A 16,681-nucleotide genomic window follows, 5' to 3' on the forward strand; every position below is an offset into this window, starting at 1 on the left:
CCCCAAAGAAGATATACAAATGGCCAATAAGCATATGAAAAGATGCTCAGTCATTAACTATTGGAGAAATAAAAATCAAAACCATAATGAGATACAATTTCTCACCCACTAAGATGGATATCTTAAAAAGAAGGGGAATAACAAATGTTATTAGTAAGGGTATGTAAACAATGGATCCCTCCTACATTGTTAATAGGAATGTAAAATGGTGCAGCTACTTTGGAAAACAGCTTGGCAGTTCCTCAAAAGGTTAAACAGAGAGTCACCATGTGACCCTGCAATTCTATCCCTACCTATGCTAGAGAAATGAAAACATACATCCTTAGAATTTCTACACAAATATTCATAACAGCATTATTCCTAATAGCCAATAAGTAGAAACAACCCAAATGTCCGTCAACTGATGAATGAATGTGATATATCTATATAGTGGATTCAACAATAAAAAGAAATAAAGTACTGAAATGCTACAAAATAAATGAGCCTTGAAAACATTATGCTAAATAAAAGAAGTCACAAAAGACCAATATTATGATTCCATTTATATGAAATATCCAGGACAGATAAATTGACAGAGACAGAAATATTACTGGTTGTCTAAAACCAGTAATATTTGGGGATGAGGGAGGAGGGGGAAAATGGCAGTGAATATTAATAGATATGGAGTTTTTTTACGAGGGTGTAGGTAGGTGTGAAAAGGTGACTGTGGTGATGGTTGCACAATTCTGTGAAAATACTAAATAAAAACCACTGATTTATACACTTTAAGTCAGTGAATGGTATGTGAAAGCTGTTTTCAAGTCAAAGTTCCTGTGTTTTTGGTAAGTTTTGACTTATAGAAGCAGCAATTAAAGTGTCTTTCATTTTAACAGATTTGTCTGGAAATGCCCACATCTGTTACAATAGGACCACTTTAGCCTACTGTGTTTGGCATCATTCTTCTTCAACTTTGTAGCTGGGACTAAGCTTCCATAAGAGAACTACTTGTAAAGATGGGGAAAAGGGTAAGCAGTTCAACTAGGGATAAAAAATTGCCTTTTTTAATGGCTCTTGAAAGTAAGTAGAATTTTCAAGGCTAAGCACACTCGAGCTAAGGAATCAGGACTAAAACAACTAGTAATAGCGTAATTTAATAAAAATTACACAATGAAACTTGATAAAAGCATCAACAGTATAATTCTAACTTCATTAAAATTTCCTTTCTGGTCTCGATAGTTCACTCTATTCAACTGTAGCTCTTCCCAAAGGGAGAGAAAAAAGAGAAAGAGATGTTTCAGTCAGATTTGTAACCTTGTAACTTCTTTACTTGGGCCTCTCACCACCACTTCCACCTCCATCTTCCAACACATAGATTCCTGATGTCTCAGTAGCATAAATCTCTAGAATACCAAGGGCTTCCAGAATTTTGTTTTAAACAAATTTAATTCATCAATCTAGAAAAATGTGATGCAGATGAACTCAGTGAAAGAACCACATGTACCCACAAGTCATTAAGTAAAACTTAATCTCTGCCTTCAATTCGTGGTATTGCCTACAGCTCTTGAAATAGCAGTTAGTGCAAATGATCTATTCATTTCAATTCAACTTCAATTCTGCGAGAATTCACTTTTCAAAATCCAATCTCCACTATTTTCCTACTGAACTCAATTTACACATCATCTACAGCTTAGCTTTCCAACTAGGATAACGAGTTCCCTGAGGATACAGGGAAGTGTGCAAGGAGATACAAGAGGGAAAAGAATGAACATGGATTATATACATATAATCTTTCCCTTTTTAAAATTTTCTTGACTGAAATACATCTATACCCTAAAATGCCTATACTATGGGAGAGAAATAACGTATTGCCTGGGGTTTGCTTTAAACTATTGCAGAAAACAAAAGGAGAGGAGAATACACATTTTTTAAAACTCTGGCAGATGTGGATAATTGTTGAAGCAAGGTGATAAGTATCTTCTTATGTATTCTTCTTTATACTTACTTATAAATTAAAAAGTTTCAATAAAATAAAAACACTGCATGAACTAGCTCTCTACAAACCCTTACATGCTAGCTACACTTAACATGAGCCTATGTGGATTTCTCCCTTTTCTAAACCCTATAGAATTCCACCTGTACCACCCATTTTTCACAATTATTGACAATTTTTCACGCATGTTTTTATTTCCATATTGAAAGGACTACAAAACAGAGTCCTTGCTATCAAGTAACTTATAATCTTTCTTCTATTAAGTCCAAGACATTCATTCAACAAGCCTTTTTCCTAAATATTTATCATGGGCCAGATACTCTTTCTAATGCATGGATACAAACACCAGGCATCTAACCTCAAAGAGCTAAGTAGAATGTAGTGAGATGGGTTTCTCTAAAAAAATCTCAGTTATTCCTCTGATGAAAACTTTCACTAGCTTACCACTGCATAAAGAATAAAATCAAACATCTTTACCTAGAAGTCAATATCCTTTATAACTTAGCCCTTTGGTCCAAACAGTACACCTACCTTCCAATTCCTGGGCCTTCCAAGCATATTTCTCAATGTGTCTTTCCTTATGCCATTTCCTCAGTTTTAAGAACTGTATCAAATCTCTTCTGCATATCTGAACCCTAACAATCCTTTCAAGACCCAGTTCAACTTGTCCATGAAGTCTAGGTAAGTCCTACAGCATAGATTTATACCATTCCTTTAGCAATTAACAAATGTGATGTCCTGTATCTTCTCATAGCCTTCACAATGTTCAACACAATGTCTTGCCTACAGAAAATGCACAGTAATTATCTTATTACCAGTTTACTAATTACCTTGGGTATCTAAAATGACTGGCCCATGCATGAGGACGGTGTGTCCTCTAGGGCCAGCCTCCCCAATTCCAACTCAGAGCTGTTCCATTGATCTGTAGTACTCAATCACTTTCAGCTGCTCGTTTGCCAGTTAAATTTTGGTATAAAAGCAGAACTGAAGGGCTTTAAGTAACTTTACCATAGATCTGCAAAGTCCCATTCTAAGTTTAAAAAAATAATAATAAAGAACAAAAGAGCCCAGCTGGCATGGCTTGGTAGTTAAGCACTGACCTATGAACCAGGTGGTCAGGGTTCGATTCCCAGTCAGGGCACATGCCAGGTTGTGGGCTCAATCCCTAGTGTGGGACATGCAGGAGGCAGCCAATCAATGATTCTCTCTCTCATCATTGGTATTTCTATCTCTCTCTCCCTCTCCCTCTCCCTTCTTTTCTGAAATCAATAAAAACATATTTTAAAAAAAGAACAAAAGAAAACCAAAAATGACCAACTATATAGGGCTGAGATCAATGTGACAGCTCAAAGACTGGCCTGTATAATCGCTTCTGATTTAGGGTCTGTAGTTTTAAATAGCAAACAACTCTCCTGTCTCAAAAATCAACTGGGCTAAACTAGAGAAGTTTCTCTAAATATTTCAAAGGTTTTCTTCCCTTTTTGAATACCAAGGGAAAAGGAGGAACCCTCTGTCCCCTAAGGGAATGAGTTTTTTAGGAATAAAGTATTTCCAAAAAAAGAAAGCACTGCTGTTGCACTTACCACATTGTGGTTTAAGTATCTGCTTATGAACCTGTCTCTCCCATCAAACTATAAGCTCCTCAAGGGCAGGGAATCCAAGACTGGATATCTTGTCTTACTCATCTTTATATATCCTAAGTCTAACAGCCTGGCACACTGAGGGACTCAGTAAATGCTTTCTCAATTAATGAATGAATTCTAGCTTAGGTTAAAATATGCTCAAAATGCCAACACCCTGTTAAAAAGTAATGGATAGAGGTTAAATAATATATTCAAATGCCAACTGCATGTTAAAAGTAAAGAAATATAGAAGTCACATACATTTTATATTTAAGCAGACTAAGCATAATCTATTGGCATTTTCTTTCTTCAAAATCATTTCCAACAGCTGACATATAAAATTTCCTAAGAGCGCTGGCCAGTGTAGCTGTTAGTTGAGCGTCATCCCATGAACCCAGAGGTCACTGGTTCAATTCCTGGTCAGGGCACATGCCCAGGTTTCGGGTTCCATCCCCAGTAGGGGGCTTGCAGGAGGCAGCCCATGGATATGTCTCTCTCTTCCTCTCTCTCCATTTTATCCCTGGTCTTATCAGTGTTTTCCATTTTCTAAATGGAATTAAAAATGGGGGGGGGGGGGGATTCTCCTTGATGCTCTTTCGGATCTTTCTCCAGTGTTCCTGCCTCAGTTTCAACTGATCCCTGCATTTTTATTACCCTTTAACCCATAAAAAAAAAAAATCTGAAGAGCCAATGAGAGTGATCATCAGAGAATGGAGGTTTCAGAATCAGAGTGAGAGAGGGTGCAATGTACTTTAATCTGCCCCAACAATCATTAAAAATCATTGTTGAAATTAAAATGCACCATGAAAAGGCAGAGTACCACACACAGAGCAATATATATTATAGACAGGATGTCCCCAAAGTATGTATACACACTTTAACAGCTGAAAGCTCAATTGATGTTTCTTTTTCAGATTTAACCCATTAGAATAAATAATTATTCAAAGTGCATATACATTTTTGGGACACCCTGTATATATAAAATACACATATATGTATGTGTATATATGTATGTATATAAAATTGGGGCTACGTATATTTTTTAGAGACATAAATATATGATACTGACACTGGGGGAAAAATGACTCTAGACTAAGCAGACCATTGGCCAAAAGAGGAAGGATATACACAGCTATACGATAGTGATTAAAAAGGAATATTCTTCTAAAATAGCAAAGGTAATCAAGTCAAATACTGTTCAGAGTTTAAGAAAAATGCTCACAAAATAATGAGCTATTTACAATATAGTTCTCTCAAATACTCTATTTCTAGGAGTATATAAAGCAGCTCTGAAAAACACAAGGGAAATAGTACCAGTACTCATCTCTCCAATGATATATAAGAGTTTAAAACATACGCCAATTTTACTTAAATATATGAACTTATTAACAATCTGTTCATCATTAGGCTGATAATAAAAAACCCAAAACAAAGAAACAAAAAATCCAACAAGCCTAAACAAGCAGCCACACCTTTTAACCCTCTTTTAGTTATGATTTCAAAGCATTCCTAGTATGAATATGGTCTCTAAGCAGCAATTTGTTCTATTAAAAATAAGTGGTTTTTAAAAATGATGAGTGTTTAAAAAGTCATGCTGTCCTCTGACCTAACAACCTATCTCAAAGACAATCAGGAACAGTTGAAAACATATATAAGAATGCTAACAGGAACATGTGTATCATACTGAAAAGCTAGAAGCAACATAAAATTCCATTAGAGGAGTATGCAGCTATTGAAATTAAAGAGCTATAATTAATGGTATTAAAGATAACACCTAGTGCCTAAACCGGTTTGGCTCAGTGGATAGAGCGTCAGCCTGCGGACTGAAGGGTCCCAGGTTCGATTCCAGTCAAGGGAATGTACCTGGGTTGCGGGCACATCCCCAGTGGGGGATGTGCAGGAGGCAGCTGATCGATGTTTCTCTCTCATCGATGTTTCTAGCTCTCTATCTCTCTCCCTTCCTCTCTGTAAAAAATCAATAAAATATATTTAAAAAAAAAAAAAGATAACACCTAGTAAGCTAAAAACAGGCTATAGAAGAGGACATAAAATAAAATTGCATAATATCTATTCACAAAATTCAGAAACATCTTGGAAGGATTAACTCTAAATGTCTGGATTTTGTGATATTTTTATATTTCCTCTGGGAAGAACATTTTCAGAAAAATCACAATGAGTCTGAATCACTTTAATAACAAATCTTTTTTTAAAAGATGATACTAACTTCAATAAATATATCCAGTAACTATATGCCCCATACTGTGTAGTTTAGTGTGTCTGAAAGGCAATCAGACACTATTCAGTGATAAATGCACATATACTTTGATTCAGCAATTCCACCTGTGAGTATTTACAATACAGCTACTTTCACACAAATGTGCAACACTTTTGTTCAAGAATATTTACAGCAGCACTGTTTGTATTGGATGTGACAGAACTGTCCATCAATAGAGAATAGATAAATAAATTATATACAATGAAGTACTGTGTAGCTATGAATCAGACTGAGGTAGCTATGTGTGTTGGAGTTGAATGACATCCAAGATAAATTGTAATTTTTTTTTTTAAAACAGTATGTATCAACTAACAGAGGAAAGGTGAGATTGATATAGGGGCATATCCTTGTATTTGCATAGACTATCTCTAGGACACACACAAAAACAGTAAATAGTGGTTACGGATGGGTTGGAGGTCTAGAAATCAGGGGTGATAGATAGGACTTAATTTTCACTATAAACACTGTAAACCAATTTGTGCTGTTTGAATATTTTTTTACCATGTATGTATGCTACTTTTAAGTTTTAATAGTTTTTTTTCATTAGACAGTGAATTATTTTGCTGCTATATAAATAGATGTATAAGAAAAATAGGTCTTCAAGTATAAAAATTGTAGTATCAGGACAGTTGTTTTTTAAGAATTTAAAAAAATTCTAAACTATCATTTGCTGTTTTAAATTTATTACAATCGCTGGAAATTATACTCCATTGTAAACCTTAACTTTTGTGGACAAAGATTATTTACATTGTTGCTAGCCAACAAATCCACATTTGTCTAACCTAATCCTTGTTTTGCTCTCAGTATTGTTAGCAGTTTTAAAAAATCTGTTTTCTTTCTTGCTATATTTAATACATATTCTTTATTAAAAAAAAATTTGGCCAAACAATAAATAGGGAATAAGGGAACAGATTTTTCTCCCTTTTCCAGTAATACTTATCCTTCTAGGTCAGTTTGCCCTAGCCTTCCCTGACAGAATAACAAAAGAAATGCCGACCTAAGATAAACAAGATGACTCACTAAATATAGTTTTTACTCCAAGAGTGTTCTACAAAAATTAAAGCTAAGAAAAACATAATATATTGAAGTATATTCTGAGGAAGATGAAATACAAGCTAATGGCTCAGATCCAACTACCATTAACATGCTCTGTAACTTTGAAGAACGCATTTGCCAGCAATTAGGAGTTATTTGAAAAAGAGACAGAAAATGCTGCTTAACATAGTAACAGAGGTCTTTCTATTACACTTGTTCAATGTTATCAAATAACAGAGAAACATCAACAAGGTTATACTGGAAGGGATACCTAATCAAAACAAGTCAGTGTTGACTTACTCAACATCACTGCTTATATTTATGTACCAAACTTCCAGAAAATAAGTGGTACACAAAAATTCAAATGAAAAAGCGAAACTCACCTTTAACACTCTTTCTATTAACATCTGCTCCCTTTTCAAGTAAATACTGCGCAATCTCTTTGTGTCCTTTGTAACATGAAATCATCAAGCAGGTATGCCCATGCCGGTTTGACACTTCCAAATCAGCTTTGTGTTCTACAAGGTACTTCACTATTTCCAAGTGGCCATCGAAGCAGGCAGCTCTTAGAGGAGTGGAATTGGTCAAAGTCGTGTTGTTCACAGATGCTCCATGATTTAACAGAGACTGGACCACCTTCAGATGTCCTGCGGCAGAAGCGGCCCACAAAGGGGGAGCCCCCTCGATGGTTTCGCCGTCAAAATTGACCGAGCCCCCGATTTCTATGGAGGCGCTGCACTGCTCCAGGAGGAACTCCACCATGTCCAGGTGCCCATACCTGGCCGCCATCAGGAGTGGCGTGGCCCCATTCGTTTTCTCAGAGATCAGGGAGGAAATCTCCTCTTTGGATTTGCTGGCCAACAACTTGGTGAGAAGCCGGAGTTTGCCATCGCGAGCTGCGTTAAACACGGCTGTCTTCAGATCCATTTATGTCCAGGTGGGAGGCGGTGCTTTTATTTATCCCTCAATGCAAAGCTCAACTCTTATCGACACAGGCACGAGTCACAGGAACCAAAGTTCACTTTTCATCACAGAACCCCAGGACGGATATCAAAAAAAAAAAAACACAAAAAAAACACGGAGAGTATGTTCTGTCCTGTTGCCTTCCGACATCTGACAACCAGAGCAACAAACTGGAGAAAGGAAGAAACAAAACAAAACAGTTTTGATTTTTTCATCGGTAAAAGCAAAAAAAAACATTGTTTTGGTTTTTTTCATCATTTCTACTCCTGTGGGGAGGAAGAGTCCTAGTTTAGGGGCTCCCATGCCACCGTCACTCCCCCACCCCCCACCGCCCAAAAGGTGAAAAAGAACACACAAAGGTACACACACCCCCGAACGGCTCGGTGGGAGGCGGACTCCTCTCTACATATGGTGAATTTAAGCCCGAACAGGCACCGGGTTTCTCGGCTCCTCTCTAGCCAAGCTTCGCTCTAGTTTGGTGCCGCACACGCCCGGGGAGAGTCCGACCGACAGGGGCGCGAGGCGCGGGTCCGGGACGGCGCCTTCTCCCGTCCGCAGGGCAGAGCCGGCCAAGGGCGCGAGGCCGGGAGGCCTCATGGTGGCCAGAAGGGGTGTCGTGGAGGAACAAAAAGTCAGACACCACCAGCCACGGCCAGCCGGCGCCAAGCCCCGCTCCGCAAGGCTCCCTCGCCTCCAAAACTCCGAGAGGCTCTCAGGAAATCCGGCCGCCGCGGAGCTCCCTTCGCCCGCCCCATTTTGATCCCCCGCCCCCAAGGGATCGCAGGTCCCCACACCTCAGCCGCCCCTTCACCTCACAGAACCTTCACCTCGGCCTTTCCCGGACGCGGGCAGCCCCTCCCCAAGGTCCTCCACTGACCACGACCCCCTCCCGGCGGGCGGACCGGCCGGCGGCCTCCAGCCCGCCGCCACCTTCAGCTGCCCGGGACGCCCTCCTTCCCCTTCCCGCCCAGGCCTCCCCGCGGGCGCCTCGGGCCGCGGCAGGGCCGCCGCCGCCGCCACTACCTGCCCGTCGCTAGTCCTTCCAGCCGCCGCCGCCGGCCGCTCGGGCTCCAGCCGCCCCCTTCAAATGGAAACCGTTGTCCCGGCCGCCGCCTGCGCCGCCCAGCTCCGCCTGCGGCCGCTCAGTTCCTCCATGCCCCGCGCCCCACAGGAATGAGTGCGGCCGCGCCGCTCGCCCCGCCCCGCCACGCCGAGCCGCCTCCCGCCCTCCGTCTGCGCGGGCTGCAGCGGCTGCAGCGACTGCCGCGGCGGGTGGTGTAATGGGCTGCGGGCCTGGGGCCGGACGAGCCTGAGCACTATCCCACATCACCAACGCGGCAGCCGCGCCATTGGGCCGGGGAAGGGCGGCGGCCGCCCGAGCAACCGCCTAGGGGCGGAGCAGCCGGCCGGGGCGGGCCGGCGCGGAGGGGCGTGGCCACAAGCCTGCGGAGTACGCGCCTGCGTGCGGAGCGCGGGCGGGAGGGGGCGGGGGCGGGGGCGGGGGCAACTGCGTGCCCCGAGGGGGCGGGGCCACCAGCGCCGCGGCCGCCGCAGGTCAGCGGGAGGGTTGCGGTCGCCTGGCGGGCTCCTCGGGTCTTCAGCTTTCTGGGCGCTTGTTTCGGGGAACCTTTGGGTCCCAGTGCCGTGAACCCCAGAGGGTAGTAACCACTGTTACTCTCACACACAGTAAACTTTCTCGGACTAGCCTGTTCTCGCCTTCCTTGGGTGGGCCCGAGAATATTCCGATCCGATCTCAAGAAATAAATTTGAGAAAAAGATTAGTTTTGGAGGCTGCCAAACATGACTACCTTTTTAAAGTACGGATTTTAAAAAATATAAAGGCTATGAGGAATGCTAAAACTTAAGAGCAGTACAAGTTAGCAAGGTCGGGTTCTTGAACTCTGAACAACCAGGAAATGAAAGAAAGCTAAAAAATTAATATGAACGAGATTATTACTTCACACAGCAGGAAATAAACATCTGTAACTCGTCACATTAAGGCATGGTATGTATTCGATTGAAGAAGAGATTAAATATATTTGGGAAATAACATCCTTAATGAATCATGATGAGAAATTAGTTTTTGAAAAAAGGATCTTCAATTTCTTGAACACTTTATTTTGGGGAATTTAAACTCACACATGGTTTCTTAATGCCATTGGAAGAAAGAGAATATTAGATTTGACAGATTACCTGACCCCCCAGCATCATAAATTTTATCATTATTGAGTCATGCAACATTGAAGACATTTTACAAAAAATCACTTCATTTTTGCATATTCACTTATAGTGTTGTCCAGAAGTTTATGTAGTTTTGCATAATTGAAATTATAATTTTTATACAACTATATTTTGCTTATATCCCTTACCATACTCTAAAGATTTCTTATATTTTTAGTGGTCTTAATTGTGAATCCTGAAAGAAAAAAAAAAAAAAGAAGAAGACACCTAACTAATAAGGGCTCCTGGTGGCTAACTGGGCTCAAATTTTTAAAAACAGACGCTAATAGCCATTTCTGCACAGGGGCCTCTGGCACAAACTGCACTTCAAGGAGTAGCCTGCACTGAACTACCTGCCTCTATGCTGAACTGCCTACCTGTACTGTATCTCTGCCACCTGAGCGAGCAAAGGAGTTCCTGGCATCCTATTTCAAACAATAGGATTGAGGATTTCCCCATCCAGTCAAAACTGTGAAGCTCTAACAATTAGAGTGGCTCTATTCTGACCAATCAGGACAGTGCCTTTTGGACCAATCAAACTGTGAGGATTTGGAGTCTTCATTTGCATGAGGCAGGCCAATCAGGGACCAGGGAGGGGACTCCTATTTATATAAACCTTCTCCGCTAGGGTTGGGAGAGCACACTTGCCCTTTCCACTGAAGACTTACTGAGCTGAGACACCCACACGTGGCAGGGCTTACTAGCTCAGTTGATTAGGGCATCAGTATAATAGAATCTCCTCCCCCATCAGGGCACATATAAGAATCAATCAATTAATATATAAATAAGGGTAACAACAATCTGTGTCTCTCTCTTTCTCTCAAATCAATTTTAAAAAGAAAAAAGAAAAACACCCACAGATGACTCTGCAGTGCTGAACAAAGCAGATCTGCCCTGAGCAGAACAGAGCAAATAATCCAGGAGCAGTGCAGATCTGTCTAGCTGGAGAGGGGCCTGGCCCCAGAGCTGTTCTTATAGCTGTGCTGTTTCCCAGCACTTTGTCCTGAATAAAGTTTCCTTCTTTTCACCACAACCCCAATCTGGTGTTGAATTGGCACCGACTACTACAGACTGACATAATCATTTTTTAAAAAATATATTTTATTAATTTTTTACAGAGAGGAAGGGATAGAGAGTTAGACACATCAATAAGAGAGAAACATTGATCAGCTGCCTCCTGCACACCTCCTACTGGGAAGTGTGCCCTCAACCAAGGTACATGCCCTTGACTGGAATCAAACCTGGGACCTTTCAGTCCGCAGGTGGATGCTCTATCCACTGAGCCAAACCAGTTAGGGCTGACATAATCATTTTTAAGTGGGGCATATTTCCCTTAGGCAGTCAGTATACAGACAGCCCTCGGGTTACGTCCAACTCGATGTACATCGTTTTGTGGTTACATCACCATCTCCCATTTATTTATTTTTTAAAAAAAAAGTTCCATCATTTCGACGTATGTACATTTGTGCTTTATTTTTTTAATATTATTTATTTACCACAAGTAAAGGTCAGGAATTGTGTTTTTTTTTACATTTTTTTTACTGTTTCACTTCATTACTGCTGTGTATGTGCTCCATGTGAGTGACCTAGGTGCTTATGTAGGTGGGTTCCGACGTATAGCGAAAATCACATTACATCGAGCTGTAGGAATGGACCTCTGACGTAACCCGAGGACCTACTGTATAGGCTCAGCATAAGTACTCCAATATGAAGGGAAGGTTACTATAACTGACAAGAAAATATAGAACAAATATAAAGGATGAGATCAGCCATCTATAAAAATGAAACAACCAAGAGGATTGGCTATTTGATGCCTAGTACACAGGTCTCAGTTCTCAGTTCTATACTCCCAAGGTATAGACACCAGTGCACAGTGTCCCCAACAGAGGCCTAATCTGAGATGACCTTTCTCTCATCAAATTCAATAAGTTGGTGTAAAAATTTACAGCTGTGGTCTTTAAAGTGATATGTGCCTATAATTTATGATGTTATTGAATCCTATTATGTACTATGTTAAATAATAAATGAATATGACTCCTGCCTTCAAGGAATCTATAGTCTGTGGGAGAAATATAACTATAAACAGATCAGAGTCAAATATGTATATAAACAAATGTGATAGACCAAAGGATGGAGCTTCTAACTCTCCTTGGGCAAGTCTGGGAAAGAGGTGATGGTTAAACTGGATCCTAAATGATTAGTGGGCAAAGGCCCAGCCAAAGGGTAGTAGGAGAAGGGAGGAAGCCCAATGGAGAAAGCAGAGATTGAGCAAATACAAGAGATGGCCCCTTCCCTCTTCCTCACTTACCCCCCACATATAGGGTGGTACCCTAAGTGACCCTCTAAAGATCCAAAATCCCCCACTCCCCTCTCTCAAAGTGCATCATAATTCACCATTTCCCATTTCTGCAGCTCAACCAGAATTCACATTCTCTCAGTGCAGCTGCTCTCTTAAAAGGTTTTAGAAGCCCTGCCTGGTTTAGCTCAGTGGATAGAACATCGGCCTGGTTTAGCTCAGTGGATAGAACATCGGCCTGGTTTAGCTCTGTGGATAGAACATCGGTCTCCCAGGTTTGATTCCATTTAAGGGCACGTGCCTGGGTTGTGGGCTCAATCCCCAGTGGGGGGTGTGCAGGAGGCAACCAATCAATGACTCTCTCTCATCATTGATGTTTCTATCTCTCTCTCCCTCTTTCTTCCTCTCTGAAATCAATAAACTTTTTTTTTTTAAATGTTTTAGGAGTCTGGCTGGGTGAAAGTAATCTACTTAAAGCAAGAATACATTTTAAAAAAGAAACTTGTGAGCTCAAATGAATATTAAACTTGCAGAAGTATGCAGGGAAGAATTCTTTCAGCAGGGAAATTTCCAGATTCCCCTTGTGTATTTTGGTCTAACCGCTCTTTTTTTTTTCTTTATAAAATCTTTATTATTGAAAGTATTACATAGGTCCTCTTTTTCCCCCATTAACCTCTTCCAGCCCGCTCCCATCTTCCCCTCCCCCCCGCCCCCCGGCCCTCACCACCCCATTGTCTGTGTCCACCCGTTATGTATGCTACTATGCCTACAAGCTCATTGGTTGTTCTCTTCCTACTCACCCTCCTTTGCCTTCCCTCTGAGGTTCAACAGTCTGTTCGTGCTTCTATGACTCTGGGTCTATTTTTGATTATCAGTTTATTTGGTTCATTAGATTCCACATATGAATGAGATCATGTAATACTTATCTTTCTCTGATTGGCTTATTTCGCTCAACATAATACTTTCTAGTTCCATCCATGCTGTTGCAAATGGTAAGAGTTTTTTCTTTTTTATTGCCACGTTGTATTCCATCGTGTAGATGTACCACAGTTTTTTTATCCACTCATCTGCTGATGGGCACTTAGGCTGTTTCCAAGTCTTAGCTATGGTGAATTGCGCTGCTATGAACATAGGGGTGCATATATCCTTTGTGATGAGTGTTTCAGGTTTCTTAGGATATATTCCTAGAAGTAGGATGACTGGCTCAAATGGGAGTTCTATTTTTAATTTTTTTAGGAAACTCCATACTTTTCCACAGTGGCTGCACCAGTCTGCATTCCCACCAACAGTGATAGGGTTCCCTTTTCTCCACAATCTCACCAACACTTGTCATTGGTTGATTTGTTGATGATAGCTATTCTGACAGGTGTGAGATGATATCTCATTGTCAGGGTTTTTTGTTTGTTTGTATTTACTCTTTCGTTTTTTTCTGGCTTTGTTGCTCATGCCACTTTGATGGAGGGGCAAAAAAGTTTAGTTACTTCATTTCTCTCATTGTTATTTTGATTTGCATCTCTCAAATGATTAGTAACTTTGAGCATTCTTACATATGTCTCTTGGCTTTTTGTATGTCCACTTTGGAGAAGTGTCTATTTAGGTCCTTTGCCCATTTTTAATTGGATTGTTTATCTTTCTTTTGTTAAGTTGTATGAGTTCCCTGTATATTTTGGAGATTAACCCTTATCAGATGTATCATTAACCTCTCTTTATTTCCCTGAATAATACAAAATGAGGAGGCGGCAACTTGATCACCAAATTCAAATAATGGGATCATTCAGATAATGATCCCAACCATGTTTTTCTCTTGACGCTGTCTCCTACTTTGATATGGTTCTATCATTTTACTCATCACATTTTTACAAACTACAAATCTTGTGTCATAAAAGTATCTGTTTCTTTCCTCTGTTACCTCATTTCCTGAAGTTTACAGGGCCCTAACTCTAGCTCTGTAGGAGCAATGGATGAGAAAGATTCTGAAGAGTCTTAAGAATCAACGTCTACCTCACATCTCAACCCAACTCACCCAATATTGTCCAGCAATTCTAGCATAGAAGCTCAACGTTTCCTGGAGAGATGAGGATGTATTTGGTAGCTCAGTGCAGGGGATCTGTCCTGAGGAATTTTTTATAGCTTAAAAGAGTTTCTTAGGTGTGAGACAGATGAAGGAGACCAGAATCACCTCACATATGAGACCACTGTCAGCAGTACTCTCCTGTCATACATCAAGAACGGCTGGGCCCAGCTGGCATGGCTCAGTGGTTCGATTCCCGGTCAGGGCACATGCCCAGGTTCTGGGCTCAATTCCCAGTGGAGGGCGTGCAGGCGGCAGCTGATCAATGATTCTCTTCTCATCATTGATGTTTTAATATCTTTCTCCCTCTTCCTTCCTCTCTCTAAAATCAATTAAAAATATTTTTTTTAAAAAAGAACAGCTGGAAATGATCCTTTTATGTACTGACGATCTTGGCTACAGCTTCAGTCTCAGTTCTTCTTTCTGTCCATGCCCCTGACTGGCTGCCCATGCTTTTGTGGGTGTCCATCCAATCACTGAGGAATACCTAGCTCCAACCTCACCATGACTCCTTGGCTGCAGCCCAGTCATCCTAATGAGTAATCCAGAAATGATCCAGCCTCAATATCTGCCCATCTTATATAATTTTTATCAAATATTGCATTGCCTGATGACCACATCTCTTCCAAATACCACCACATCTAGGCCATCATGAATAAGCCAAATCAGAGCAGTTTTCATCCAATCCCCATATAATAAAAAATCTACCTCTACTTGCTATTGCAGAATGGGCCTCCACATTAATGTTTCTTCGAATATGGTCCACAGATCTCAAGCATAAGAACCACCTAGGAAACTTGTTTAAAATGAAGATTTCTGGGACACATCTCAGTAATGAAGATTCACTAGTTTTAATGTGAAACATGAGTCTGCATTTTTAATAAATCCTAGAAATGATTCTTATGCTCATAAGAACCATGGTCTATAGGTCCTTGTCCTCCAACTTTCTAAAGAGAAGGTGACATCACGGGTGTGTATCCCACCCACGTTTCCTCCAATTACATTAGTGGACACGTTGGGTAGAAAACCCAAGACTGCTCTAGAGCTCTTTAGCCCAAGGATATGACTTTATGGCTGATGGATCACCCTACCAATGTTGTGGGATTTGCTTATTGGGGATTTACCAATCTGGTTGACAGTCTGATGAGTCACACCCTAAATGAGGAACCATGATGTTGAGTTTTCTGACATCGCCCAGACTGATGTGAGATGAGGCAGGTTCTTGTCAGTTACAAACATATGAGACCCCACCCAAAGTCTTAGGAGCCACACTTTATTAGGAGGAGTCAGATGGCTCCTAACCCACTAGTCCATTTAGGTCCCCTAGTGCCACCCCAACCTGGGTCTAGGGCATTCCAACCCCCTCTCCCAGCCCTGAGGACATTACCTCAGACACCACTCCAAGGACCCTGTTGGCCAGGCCTACACATCCAAATGACCTTCTTGTGCCTTACTTTTTAAAAATTTTCTGGTGTCCAGGAAATACATGTTGCTTTCACAGCCTTCACTCCTTTTGTGTTTTCATATTGGCCTCAGTTCCAGAATCTACTTCAAAGCAAGAATACATCCCTGGGGTACCAGCCATTTTAAAAATGCTCTCACACCACCTATACATCCCCACACAGGAGCTCCCCTCCACTTCCTGGGACACTCACCTTGAAGGCCATCTTCTTCATACATAGGGATGAATCATCATTGCTGATCCCATCTCTCCAAGGTGATCACCACACATTCCAGAGATGTTTCAACACCTCCTCGGTGCTCACAGCTCTAGAAACCTCCTGCCATTTGTCCTCCCAGTGAAATCCACTATGTCCTAGTGTAGAATTCTGTAAGGTGATTCAACTCCACCTCATTTCCTATCTTTCTGCCTTCCTGAGCATCTAGTGACCGTGTCCACTGATTTTGTGCCTCCCACTCCTTCTTTAGGTCCTTTCTACATGGCCCCAGTGTGTTTCACTGCTGACCCCTCTCTAAAAAGGCCAGTACTGCAGCGGAGTCACTTTCTGGTGATCCCAATTCCACTTGTTTCTGGCTTCTTTTATCTGCCACCAACTGGCAGTTTCAATATGTCCTGCATCTACTCTAGCTCTGAACTCAGCCATGATGGTGAGGACTCTTTCCTGCTGGAGGCACCCGTGAACACACCTTCAAGCTCCCAGTACTTCTGATTGGAAACCACTTGCCAGTTGTCTCTATTGTGACTGAGGCTACAGCATTTCTTGATAAT

General features: G+C 41.4%; 1 protein-coding gene across 2 annotated transcripts in view; it reads right to left on the reverse strand.

Moving 5' to 3' along the window:
* Positions 1 to 9,024, reverse strand: part of FEM1C (fem-1 homolog C) — a 34,301-nt gene extending 25,277 nt beyond the window's left edge. Inside the window, exons 1-2 of one of the 2 annotated variants that reach the window (XM_070412486.1) lie at positions 8,888 to 9,024; positions 7,285 to 8,034 (exon numbers count right to left, since the gene is read on the reverse strand). In XM_070412486.1, the coding sequence (XP_070268587.1) occupies positions 7,285 to 7,828 (544 nt within the window). In that variant the 5' untranslated portion in view covers positions 7,829 to 8,034; positions 8,888 to 9,024. Of the gene's footprint in view, positions 1 to 7,284; positions 8,035 to 8,231; positions 8,555 to 8,887 lie in introns of those variants that run through there. The other variant, XM_070412487.1, reaches the window with a different exon arrangement.
* Between the last annotated feature and the right edge of the window lie 7,657 nt (positions 9,025 to 16,681).

This window comes from Myotis yumanensis, unplaced genomic scaffold, assembly GCF_028538775.1.
Source record: "Myotis yumanensis isolate MYYU_CA2020_CCGP unplaced genomic scaffold, mMyoYum1.0.hap1 SCAF_4, whole genome shotgun sequence".
Lineage (NCBI taxonomy): Eukaryota > Metazoa > Chordata > Mammalia > Chiroptera > Vespertilionidae > Myotis > Myotis yumanensis.